This window comes from Oreochromis niloticus, linkage group LG10, assembly GCF_001858045.2.
Source record: "Oreochromis niloticus isolate F11D_XX linkage group LG10, O_niloticus_UMD_NMBU, whole genome shotgun sequence".
Lineage (NCBI taxonomy): Eukaryota > Metazoa > Chordata > Actinopteri > Cichliformes > Cichlidae > Oreochromis > Oreochromis niloticus.
The window spans coordinates 18,603,328-18,616,691 of record NC_031975.2 but is presented as its reverse complement, the minus strand read 5'-3'; the positions used below and the strand labels follow the sequence as shown (position 1 = coordinate 18,616,691).

The following is a 13,364-nucleotide window of genomic DNA, read 5'->3' as shown; positions in this document are numbered from 1 at the left end:
TTTTGCAACCATGACCCTGACCAGTTCTGAATTAAAGGTGCAATATGTAGAATACTGGACTCTAGGAGGGCAACCCACTTTGTTTTGGGGGTTTTAAAACAGCACATCTGAACCCTGCTTTTCTTATCTTAACCGGCCTTTCTTTAATTCTACAGCTTAAGTCAGAAGACACTACTACAGCACAGAAACCAACCATGACTCAACAGGAGCAGATGGAGTCCTACAATGTTGCTCACTTTTCTCTGTCCCCTCTTTTCTTCCTGTCTCTGTAAAAGTGAAGCTCCAGCTGAATTCAAACACGGTTGCCCTCCGCTTGGAGGAAGTGAATATTTTGCATAAGCTGAAACATTTTATGTCACACAGATCACCTCTTGGGATGGATTTTATGTTTATTTGCAGCAATAGGGGCTTAAAACAAGCCTCCAGTGGTCCCTTGCTTTAGTCACTGACTCCCAACCTTTCAACATGACTGACATGAGGGCAGAATCACAGACTACCTTTTCTTCCTTTTATGTTGGACTGAAGGGGGACAAAGAGGTATTACATGAGCATACAGGCTGCTGATCTGTAGATGCCGTCTTATTGCATTATTAAACCTACAGTGTGCTTCAAGTTATCAACATTTCAAAAATCACACACAATTTGGCAAATATGAGCATCTGAACCTTTAAGCTCTCTGTATTTACTTCAATTTAAAGTAAATTTCAATGTAAACACAATTTCCTCAAGTTCAGGCTTTCTGAAAAAGACCCATCATCCAGAATGATAGAAATGGTCACATTAAGATAACGGAGTCACTCAAAAACCAGGGAGTCCTTATTGTAACACCAGGGAGGCAGTGTGAGGCATCAAGGAAAAGGCTAAAAAGCAGCAGATCCCTTCTTCAACTGTGACCATTTGCAACATGCGTTCAAACTTTTGACAATGCATTGTATAACCATATCTACTGGAGGCAGGCTGTGGCTTCTTAATGTTTTCTATGAAACTCCGGATGTCAGTTTTACTCACTTTGCTCCTTTCACTGCTGAAGTGGATCTTGAGCTTCAGATATTTCCCAACCCTTCATATTGCGTATTATTCCCACTTCACGCCGCCTCTGTGTCCTACAGTCCAGTTTCAGTGCTGCTTCTAAGAGTCCATGTGGTTCATGCTGCTACTTCATACCTCCTACAATTCACTGTGGTAACTCCTTCCAAGCCAGTCCCCACCTCCTTGAGGAAAAACAGATCCAGCGGGTGACGGACCTAGGCGACCGACTAAATGAAGGGGAAGAGACGTTTCTTGAGGATGTAGAGGACGGTGGCGAAGAAGAGGGCTAGTGCAAGGAAGATGAGCAGCTTGTCTGTCAGCTCCCGCCGGTTGTACTTCAGGATCAGCTTCCTGCCCAGGTGAATGGTTCCTGTCATGCTTTTAAACTCCTCGTTGGTTTCCTGCACTGTCCTGGATGAGGTGGCTGAACGAGGAGGATGAAGAATTAAAGGCATTAAGGGTTTAGGAGGATCGGTTAGGAAATGTGGACAGGAGACGGAAACACAGAATTAGATTTTTACCTAGAGTGCCAATGGTGTCCTCACTCTGCTTCACCTGTTCAGACATCATCCTGCTGATAGACATCAGACTCTCTGTGATGTTGCTGCTGGTTTCCACTAAATTTTCCTTGGTTGCTTTCCTGAGACAAACACACACACACACAGAGCAGAGCAGGTGAAGTACAGCAGATGGGTCCTGACATGCCTAATTTATTATTAGATTATATTAAAGTGATTTATTGGAGACTAGAAGGAATCTTTTTCTCATTAAGTAGTTTGGAACCTTCTGTTTCTACCACCAGTGCAACTAGCCACTCTATTTTTATATTCATTTATCTTTTTGGTTCATTTGTGCCAGTTTTTAATCAATTTTTTTAATCACAAATTACCAAAAGCAACAATTAAAAAAAATCTTATTTAATAATCGTTCATGAAGGCATTTTAAACCACAGACATTAGACAAAAGATAGTTTTACAGATGTTAACAAGTGTATCTGTATATCAGATTAGCTGTTGTTTTGGCATAGTTGTCATACTGTGACTCATCTGATAACACTCCATAAACATAAACACACATCTGTGTAAAACAGAAATATTATTGGTGGCCTGGGCTTAAAAACAGGAAGAAAACAGTGTAATGGTAATAACTACAGGAAGCAGAGGATAGAAGTTACTGACAGAAACTATGGTATCAGTTTGAAAATCCTAAGCAGCCTTGTTCTCAAGGTGTGTATGATGCCTCTGCCCGGCAGGGTAACAATAATACCCCATCAGCCTTTAACAGATGATGGTTAAAAAAAAAACAGAAACCAGGTAAATGAATACAGGTGACATTAATTTCCTCCTGTTTGGCTGCAGGTATTCAAAAAACACTGTGATCAAAGTTCAGACTGCATATCAGCAGCTCTAACCAGGTGTAGAAGTACAAGAATCTATATAACGCAAACAAACTCGGGGTACACTGAACTGTCTTCGTAGTACAGTGCTCTGTAGCAGAGCCTTGGCAGAAAATATATTTACCTCTGTCTGGTGTTGTGGTTTTCCCCTCCATGCAGCAGTTCGTCCTTCTCCATGTTGTCTATGGCAAGTTTACAAGCCAGGTTAGCTTTTCTCCACGCTGTCTGGTTGCTGAAACCAACAGACAAGAAAAAGCAAACAATTTAGAGACTGAAAATTTCTGTTTTAGTTTTCTTTCCATCTTAAGTGCTCGTTTGTGTCTGCATTACCAGTTTACATTATCATCACAACAAAACAGAAACCAACAACAACATATTCACTGGAACACGAGGCAAGTGATTCAAGGGGAAAATAAAATGACTGGTGCTACACACGCTTATTTTTTTTAGATGTGTCTGTGTGTGTCTGTGTCTAAACACCTCAGCATCTGCTTCCATTGGCTCTCGGTCTCTGTTTGGATGGCCAGTCCGTCTGACTCTTTGTCCTGCTCTTTGGCCATCTGCTCCAGATCCTGGAAGAAACAAAAAAACCCAAAAAAACAACAACATCATGGCATTACATGATACAGATCCAATATTAAGCAAAAAAAACCAAAAAACTGTCAGATGCAGCACCGTGTGGATGTGTAGCTGAGGCCTGACCTGAATTCTGAGCCTCAGCTTGTTGAATTTCTCTTTGACCTGAGCATTGAGCTCCACAAGAGCAGACTGAGGTCCTGGACAATCCCTGATGTCCTACAGACAACACACACACATCGAGTTAAATATAATGTATTAGTTATATTTTATAATTATATCACATCGAGTAAGACATATATCGTGTGAATTCATAAATGCACATATCTTTGTGTGAGCAAAGAAGCTTGTGCTTTAGGAGTATGAGACATCTGGTCCATTGTTATAAAGTGTTTTGTCATTGTACACAGTGTACTGAGAGCTTGGCAGCAAGTCAGACTCATTCCCTGTGAATGCTGGACTCCACCAGCTCTGCCCCTTTATCATTGATTCTGTTCACAAGTTTTTTTGGAAGACGGTTTCTATGTGCAGCCAAGAGGTGGAGGCAGTCAAATTCAGTGGACTCAGGATCTCATCTCTGCTTTTTGCTGATGTGGTCCGGCGGTTTAATCGAGCAATGACCTCCAGCTTGCAGTGGAGCAGTTTGCAGCAGAGTGTGAGGTGGCTGAGAAATCTACTCCACATGAGCTGCTGCCCCCAAGTGGTGTTCAAAGCAACTCGGGGTCTTGAGAGGGGAGGGGAGAGTAGGGGATGTGGCACTCTAATCGCCTGCTGTGGTGACAAGAGATTTAGTGGTCGTTCTACATTCTGGCCCTCACCAATGGACATCATCTGTCAGTGATGATCTGGCCAAGAGGGCAGCAGATATCTAAACAAACATAACAGCTGTATAAAGATATTTCAAATGGCCAAAAGGACTTGACTGATTGCAATGTAATGTAGAACCATATAAATACTTGCAAAATATGTCATTTTTGTATTACTTTATATAGGAAATCCATTTTTAAATCCTGTTGACCAGAGCTATTTAGCAATATAACCAAAGACATTAGACAAAGAAACATTGGCGGTCACTTTTTGAAAGGACAGGTGTCTCTGCACCTCAGCTTACCGCCGTTCCACCACCTGGCTCAGGTTATACAGTATAAATTTTTTCACATATTTTTTTTCCATAAAAAAAAAACTTTACATATTTTTTGATATTCATACTTTTTACATTTTCTATAACAATTTGTTTTAACTTATTTTAAATTCCCCTTCTAATTAGGATATCACGAACGCAGAACTAAACAAAGAGTGCGTCGTAAATATTTTTTTAAATAACATCTGATAGTAAATTATCATTTTCTTCTCTCGGTTATTTGAATAATTAGATTAATTACTAAAAGGCATTATAACTGTCTCGGGAATGATTTGTTGCCTAATTAAACTAAACAAAATCAAGAATGTTTTGTGTCTTTTGACTGTCGGAAACTTAACGTTAGCTTCTTCTTAGCTCAACTTGAAGACCTCTTGTGCGCATGTTCAGCCAGCTCTCCAGAGTTACCAACGGTTCAGAAATGGCTCAGGATGAAAGGACAAACAAGGCGCTTGTTCTTCTTTGCTTACCTGAATGAGAGCTTTAATTTCCAGATCATATTTGATAATTTCTTGTGCGCAAATTCGGACGTGAACATCCGTAGAAGACGCCATTGTTGTTTTTGTATGGCAAGCTGGAGGTCCAAAAGAGGTAAAGACGAAGGACCAACGGTAGTCAGTGTTAATTATCCGTGGAATAAATAAATATGTTACTTTAAAAATGGAACAAAAAAATACTTAAATAGGATTTTATAATTCCTTTTTTAAAATAAAAAATGTGCAGTTACTTATCATTCTGTGGCTCCACTATAATTTTGTCCTTAGTTATTGGAGAGACAGGATCCACACTGAAATTTAAATGTTTTCAAATGTTTAAACATCATATAAAACAGAACCACTAAATAATTTTAAGTTTGCAATATATAAACTATACTTAGACACTCAAAAGTGGCATTTTTTAATTAAAAAAAGCTACTAAAATTCATTCAGCCTCGGCTGTTACTAATATAAATACTCACTAGCATTTTTTATTAACATCATCAACATCATGGATAGAGACTGTACTATTACTTTTTCTACTAAATGTTAGTATTAACAGTACATACTGAAAAGGGGGGTCTTGTGTCATTTTTACACCAGCTAATTTTGTGGAAATCCTGTAAAGGAAAAAGAAGGCCCATGTCTGACCCGTGTTCCCAGCACTAACCCTGTCAAGATAACAGAATAGACAGACAGAGATTTCTCCCTTTTTCTGATATACTTTGTCTAAACAGCAGCAAACCGGCAAAATATGTACAATACGAGAGTGGAAGAGTTATTTTAATGTGGTCTTTTTCAATACTGTCATATACAAAAGACAATAAAACCATGAATAGAACCTAATCATAAGCACTTCCTGTTTAGATGCAGCCCTTTTCTGAATGTGTCCAAACCTAATAAACACATCAGTGAGCCACATTGTTGCTTTGGGAAACATTTTCTTTCATTATAAAAAGGTTGGGAGGGGGAGAAACGCCATCCCACACACCACTGCGGTGTACATGTAGGGCACCAAATTATATTAAATCATCTCTCCTGTTTGAGAAAAAAGTAAAGGATGACTGAACTATACTACACCCAGCCGAATTATGAAATTACTGAGTATAATAAAAGAAAGAATCAAGGAAATTGTATCTGTAGTAGAAGCAGCTGTCTGCTTTCAGTTGTAGTCTCCCAATGAGATTTGTTGGTGGTAAAAATAAATGTAGAGCCATCAGCAGAAGTGTTCCTATCAGTGGTTCTCTTTGGCTGGATAAAGGTGTCTCTCCATTTCACGGGCACTACTTGTGGAGTAGATAATATGGCATTACTCAAAAATCAACCAGAAACACTGCATGCCATAGGATACCAAGAAAGTATCCTGTACCCTACAACATTACAGCACCGCCACTGTTGATATAAGGCAGGGTGGATCCATGCTTTCATGCTGATTGCACCAAATACAATGCAATTTTAGTGAGCCCATGCTGATTGTAGTCTTGGTGTGGTCTTCTGCTGCTGTAATACTGGATTTGTTGTGTACTCAGGAACGCTCATCTGCATATCTTGTTGAACTCTTTATGAACCCATTGCTTAAAATACCCTTTTAAGCGACGAAAATTCAAAAAGCATTTATAAAAATCAGGTTGGAAAACTCACACACAGTCAGTTAAATAAACAAGAGTCAGACTGGGGTGCTAATGGTTTTATTGTTTTGATATTAAAATCAATAAACATAATCAGACTAACGCGGTTACAAGCAGAGCTGTGGTACCAACTCCTGGTTGATACAACAGAGAAAAACGATTTAAAAAAAAAAAGAAAAAAAGAAGAAGAACAGAAAATAAAGAGAGAGGCACAATAACACAACAGAGATTCAGGGCAGGTGTCTGCAGAATGTCGAGCAGCCAGAGACAAAAACTGTCAGAAGCTCTGAAAGAGAATTGGGCTGTTACAGTACAAACCAAAAAAATAATAATAATAAAATAAATGTCTTTAACTTTTCCATGCCTGTGCATAAAGCCACCAACTGTGCCTCCAAGAAGAGAAAAAAAAAAATACAACGTTAAACAAAAAGTTAGTCAAAACAAAAGTATAAACCCAGCACAACATTTATTACACAACATAAATATAACAACTGTCAAGATATTGTATTTGAACAGGCATATATGTGAACTACAAATATAGACGTCATTGCTAAAGAGAGGATCAAGTTAGTTTCAGCAGGATACACTTTTTCTGCAGGTTTTGCTTCTTTATGAAATTATAATCACCAAGAGATCTATTATAGAGCACTTAGCAATGAAGTACAGCCCTCCTACTGAGACTGGGGAGAGGAACACACACAGGACTAACTACAGAAAGATCCCATGCTGTTGATCGAGTCAAATACCATACAAGACCAGAAGCATCGTAACAATGGCATGTAGCTGTGGAGCTCAGTATGGCCGATACCTTCCACATCCTCTACATGTTTGGACTTGTACGGATTTCCTATTATAATCCTCCGTCTGTCTGTCATTATTAAAATTTATAAAGAGAGAATAGTAACCAAACAGATGCTTTAAGATAAATGTCGTCTTTTTTCGGTAAATGTCTCTTGCTCCATGCATTTTGGCAAGTCTGGAAGGAGATGTAAATCATTGCAGTGTTTGGATGATGAGTTGGACGTGTGTAGAAATAGAAAGAGGGGTTTTCTTTTTTATTATTATTATTAAGTGTGGGTGGTTGTTTGCTTGAATCAGTCTGCCGGAAGAGGAGATTAACCCTTCCCCATCATTCATTGCAAAGGGGAAGGTGAGGGGTCTCTGCCCACCAGCCTTTAGTGGCCCCTGGCTAATCTCAGGGGTTTCCTGACAAGACAACTGCGAACCAAAGCCCTTCTGAAAAAAATAAAAATTAAAAAAGCACCTAGAAGGGGCAAAACATCTCTGGCGCAGTGGTAAAGTTTGACTTCCTTAAAACTAAATTTTCAATTTCCCCACCAAAAGTTAGAGACCGCAAGCAAGCCAACTCCTGACCTCAGCTCCGTGGTGGTGGAGCACCTGAACCTCAGCCCAGAGTCATGACCAAAGAGTCACCTGAAGGCAAGGTTCAGTGTGGTGACCCAGCGAGCTTTTCTCAGGACTTATTAAACTTCCGCTTCATTGGCCTCACAGACAGCGATAATTCAAACTCACAATGAAACTACAGTCTGACTCGGACCTGTTTACTTAGAAAATAATTAATTATTTTTATCTCATTAGACCATCTTCAGTCTTACATCTGCTTAACGTTTCATTTTAAGTCTCCATCTCTCATCACAGCAAACATCTGAAGTCTCTTTTGGTTGACTGGCCAAAGAGAGTCCCCGTATATATCTATATCACCTAAAAAAACAAACATGCATTTGTGACTATAAAGTGCTGGCAGAACCGCCCTACTTTGCCTCCTGTTTCCAGTATTTGTGCTAACTGGCTGCTGGCTGCAGTGACATCAAACTTCTCAGCTAAGTTATAGTAAGAAAACAAATCATCTACCACTTAAAAATGGTTGCAATGCTCCTTTAATGGAGGGAGTCATTATTAGACTATTATGCAAGAGGATGTCTGGGTACATGTCAGTAGAGTATACCTCATGAAGCTCAGTCACGCCAATCATAACTCTATTTGCGCAAAAAGAGTAAATATTAGTAAGTAATAACTAATATAGGACGATTCACATTTTACTTTTTTTAAGTTTTGTAATCGTTATGTTAAAGTGTCTATTTTCCAATTTGTGATAGGTGAGCTAATTGTAAACAAATTTATTTATCTCTGAGTATTAGTTAGTGGCCATTTACATCTCTAGATGCTATTACAGGTACGTACGTAAAAGCTATTTACAGAATAGGTTGAGGGAAAAAATTGAAATATACTTCCCAGTTTTTTTTTTCCAGACTTTTTTCTCATGATTTTGATTTTAAATCTCAGATTTCAGCCTTTTTTTTTTTTTTAAGAAAAAAGTCAAAACTTGAAGATTTTTTCCAGTGGTCCTAATTCTCTTCTATACTAATTAGATCTTTGTCAAAAAAATCTATATATACTTTTTGTATGAACAGTTTCTAGTTTCATTGTGACTTTGATTAAGATCTGTGAATCTCATGACAAGTCTCTGACTTGTGGTAAAGACTGCTTCAGTGGAAAGCTTTAAAGTCTAGCTTCAATCATTGTCTCCTTGCATTGTTAAATTACAGGACCAAACAAATAAATAAAGAAATGGCAAGAACACTGGGATCAGAGAAAATGACAATAAAATATAATTTAGGGAAAAAAGTGCAACATTTGATAGAGTCAGAGCATAAATATCAAACCATAATATTAATTAAAAAAAAAAAAAAGATTGAAACACACAAGCAGGACAGCGGCCATTAAAAGATACAACATTCATGATCTTTCTGGATCCTGATGACAAAGAGTCTCCCTCTGTTGAGACAACAGGAAAAGCTCTGCCAAACACTCGTCTGTCTGTATGATCCTGCTGAGGAAGACTAGTCTACATTCATCAGCAAAGCAGCAGCAGCAGAATTATACCTCGCTATATCAGCATACAGCAGGTCAGAAGTCAGAAACACAAGACTGACCAGAGTCATCAACAGAAGGAATAATATGGCTAATACAGCTATTTAACACAGCCATGTTAGCACCCAGCCACTGACAGATTAGCACCACAGTGTACCTCCATGCTCAGTTTGTCGCTTCATTCGCAACCTGCGACTCAGTGCCAACACTGACTTCAAGGAGGGTCTGGCACTTCATAATAGCAAAGTTAAGAAATGGAAAGTTCGCGTTTATTTGGGATCTTTATTTTTCCTGTCTCGACAAGGTCTCAAAAGGCAGCAACAGAGTGCTCCGTGTCGAAACCTTAGAAGAAGAAGAATGCATTGCAATTGTCTAGGTAAAAAGCAGGCCCAAGTCTCCCTCTGTCTCAGACACAGTGGAAGTTTGCTCTTCTCTACGCGGACACACCAGCGGTGATAGCAGCAGCAGCAGCCAATGCAGAATACACGATAACGTGGCATAGTGGGCAGAGAAAGAGTTCAAAACAGAACCAGGTTTCCCAAAACAATTCAATTTACAGGTTGTCTTTTCTGCTCTTCTTCAGAAAGGCTATTCTACGATCGAGACACGATTAACGGCTCTCATCTGCCTCTAAAGGTTGACTATTCTATAAAATGCACTGATTTAGGGTTCAGATGAGGTTTTCATTTCATTATTGAACTTCAAGTTTAGGTTTTGGGAAACCCAGTCCCTGGTTTCTGTAGGGAAACCCCCTCCAGACTGACAGAAGGTGCAGATTTGTGTTCTCATATAACTGATTAAGGCACCTGGTTCAGCAGGCATCATATTCAAAATATTTTTTTTTCCTTTTAAGTGTACAAACCAAGTGCAAGGTGAGTAATGCTGTTGGTCTTTTAACTGCCACAGGGAGGGAAAAAAGAAAGATTGGGGGGACAAAAAAACCCAAACAAACAAAAGAAAAACCCCAACAGGTATGTGTGGTATAAATATACTGTAACTGTGGTATGGACACCCTAAACCAAAATCTGATGTCTCTTTGTGCTCATTCAATAGCAGCAAGTATGAAATCATACAACAGAGCGTACAGAGAGCCCAAAAAGCCATGCAACAACTTTGTGACAATGAACACCCTTTCCCGAATTCTTTCCCAATCTGCGAGGAACTCACAGACATTACATGATTCTCTCAGCGCTATGCAGGGAATCGCCATGCAGAGACAGCTGCGTTCTCATTTGGGGGGAAAATGTGGAGGGTAGTAGTACGTTTTTGTTTGTACAAGCAACAAGGGTTCAAACAAGACAGGATATACATTTGAAATGCCAAAAAACAAAACACAAAAAACCCTCAAAGCCAGACTCTTAGACCTGACAGCACAGCTAGCCCGAGGTTAGGTCATTTAACGTTTTTATTCTTGTGATGATTTTTTTTGGTAATGTCTATTTTACAGGGTAAGAAGCTTCCTGGAAACAATTACCATATGTACTTTGGTACCAATAAAGGGGAACGGTAAGATCTTTTAAAAAAAAAAAAAAAAAAAAAAAAACTGGTCACATGACTGTCCTTGTAGCTCTGTTTTGGTCTCTACCGGTTGTTGGCTGCAGCAGACAGCCATCTACTGCAGCCAATAAACTGAGAGGATGAGCATGAAGCATAACCTAAAAAAAAAAAAAAAGGGGGGGGGGGGGGTTTACATGTAGACAAACTGATTAGTCCAAGTAAATAATCACCGTTTATAATTCCGGCTATAGAAAAATGGCACACTGAGCTGACCTGCTGGACTCCAATTAATATAACTGGAAGTTTATGATTTCAATACTTTCTCCTGAATTAGCACCAAATTACACAAAGCTGTACTGGAGGAAACTTACTGGACATTTTTTTGGAAATTATTACACACTGTAAAACAAAGCATTACCCTATAAAAACCCTCTCAAGAGCACTTCTATGCACTTAATTGCAATCATTCAAAACTGCTCCTTCTGAATGAAGCTACATCCACGTGATCTTTTACAGAACCTCTGTGGCTTTGAGCGGTGTTATCAAATCCCTGAGACTGGCTTTTATAAAAGAAGTATTGGTACGCTTAACAATAACGATCATACAAGTCGATAGCACAGAAACTGTGTTGTTGTTTTAAACAAGAAACAGTACAACTCTTCCTCTGATTGGTCCGACAGTGAGTCAGTGAAAGTGATCTGGGCGGAAGTCTGGTCTGATCATAGTTACACTGAATGAAATAATCACACGGAGAGTGTTTTCTGTAAGCACATCTGAATATGGGTGCCTTTTTTTTGTTGCTGTGTATTTATAAATCCTCGTAGCATTTCTCAGGACAACGAGGCGTAATCAGCACCATGTGACGAACCCCAGCTGGATCACGACTGGAAATCAGAGTAGAAACCATTCAGAGAGGAAGATGCTGCAGATTGTGTTTGCAAGAAGACCAAATTTGGACAAAATGGTGACATTTTGTGAGTTTTTTTGTAACAAGTCTGTTGGCCTTTGCTTTTAACTTTTATAGAGCATTGCACCATAGTGATTGACATTAACGATTCATAACACACACACACACACACACACACACACACACACACTCTCACACACACACACATACAGTACGCACAATATTTTGTACAGAGTAAAGAATGGCGACAATAATTGGAATACATAAATATATTTTCTTTTGATTTTTATATGTCATCACATATGTCAGATAGAAGAACGATATTACCCTGATTTGCTGAAGAAGAGCTTTATGGATCCACGTAGCTTTTATTGGACAAGAGTAGCACAAAGTTACACACTCTATTAGCTTAACAGTTGACTGTATAGGATTTATGCAATCAGAAATAAAAAAAAAAAACAGAAAAGAATATAAGGAATAGTTTTACTGGCGTGGATTTTCACTCATTTCCTTGACTGTTAAAATGCCACAGAGTCTCCTGGTTTGAATGTAAAGTTGCACAGCTTGCGCCTATTCTGTTAAATGTAAAAACCTGTGAGGACTCTTTCTTGTAACCAGCCTTGTGATCGACAGCAAAACACACGCACGCTCCTCTTGTCAGCCGGCCGTCAACCAGCGGCCCTTCAACCACTGTTGACCCCTTGCCAGACCTGGATGAAATTATACCTGAAAGCATCGCTTCCAAAGCAGTTCGAACCTTTGGAGACATTTCCTTTCAGATACATTTCACCACGTCTGCTACTTTAGTCAAGGTTGTTTTGAGCCAGTCAGGCTGAATTGATTTGTTGTTGTTGTTGTTGTTGACCATATCGGCAGAACAATGTCAGGCACGCCCCTCTGGGCAGCCGACTTGTCTGCCGTGTTGTTATTTTTGTTTGTGTGTGAAAAGTTATTTAAGAAGGCAATAAGTGTCCGGATTGAGTCTCCATTTGTAATTGGCTTGCCATACAGTACAGTGATATAGTAACTTCCCCCAAGGCGGCCGGGAACAACGTCTTTCAAACAAGCTCTTCCTGGCCGCCCCAGGCTAAACCCTCCTCCTCAATAAGTCACAAGTAGAAATCAGTTTACAAATGATAACAATATAGCTCTCTGAAGAAATGTGTCTACACTGTACATCACCCTGAAGAGGAAGCCAAAGCAGAATCAGTTTTTCCATAGGAAACCTCTACTGAAGGCAAATGAATCGTGACGCCAAGGGGGTCAGCATCAAGATCAACGTAGGGGCCCTGGAATCAAAACCCTCTTGTTTTTTTTTCTTGTTTTTTTTGAAATTTTTGTTTTCTTTTAAGACCACAAACATACTTTCACTCGGTCCCTGACCAGGAAATAGACCTATCCTGTCAAGACACTGGGCTTCCCAAAGCCATGCAATGGTACGCTCTTGTGCGCTCATATCATGTCATGGCTCCAGAAATGTGTAGATCTAACCCTCGTCAGGCCGTACACCTGCCCCTCGCTAGTTTACAGACCTAGCAGAGTCAGGCAATAGACCTATCCAAGCAAGTAGTCGTCAAGTACACTTGCAGCATTCACGCCAGGCCATTTAGCAGCAAATGGAAGAGAAAAAAATGCTTTTCTTTTCTTTTCTTTTTGTTTTGTTTTTTTTTTTCTTTTTTGGACAAAGTGCTTTCGTTTTTTTTTAAACATATAAGATAGAGTATTCTATACATATATTTAACATTTAGAAGATACATATTAACTTATAGTTTATTTACAAAACTGAATCACTACTAAGAAAATAGCTATGGACGGTAAGGGGAGA

At 39.2% G+C, this 13,364-nt stretch overlaps 1 protein-coding gene across 1 annotated transcript; it reads right to left on the bottom strand.

Annotated features, from left to right (window-relative positions):
• Window positions 1-381: 381 nt before the first annotated feature.
• Window positions 382-4,693, bottom strand: bnip1b (BCL2 interacting protein 1b). Its single transcript, XM_003446963.5, has 6 exons — window positions 4,610-4,693; window positions 3,128-3,220; window positions 2,906-2,997; window positions 2,550-2,657; window positions 1,551-1,669; window positions 382-1,453 (listed from the first exon to the last, which is right to left on the bottom strand). The coding sequence occupies exons 1-6, from the start codon at window positions 4,691-4,693 to the stop codon at window positions 1,257-1,259; spliced, it is 693 nt and encodes a 230-aa protein (XP_003447011.1). The 3' UTR covers window positions 382-1,256.
• Window positions 4,694-13,364: the final 8,671 nt, after the last annotated feature.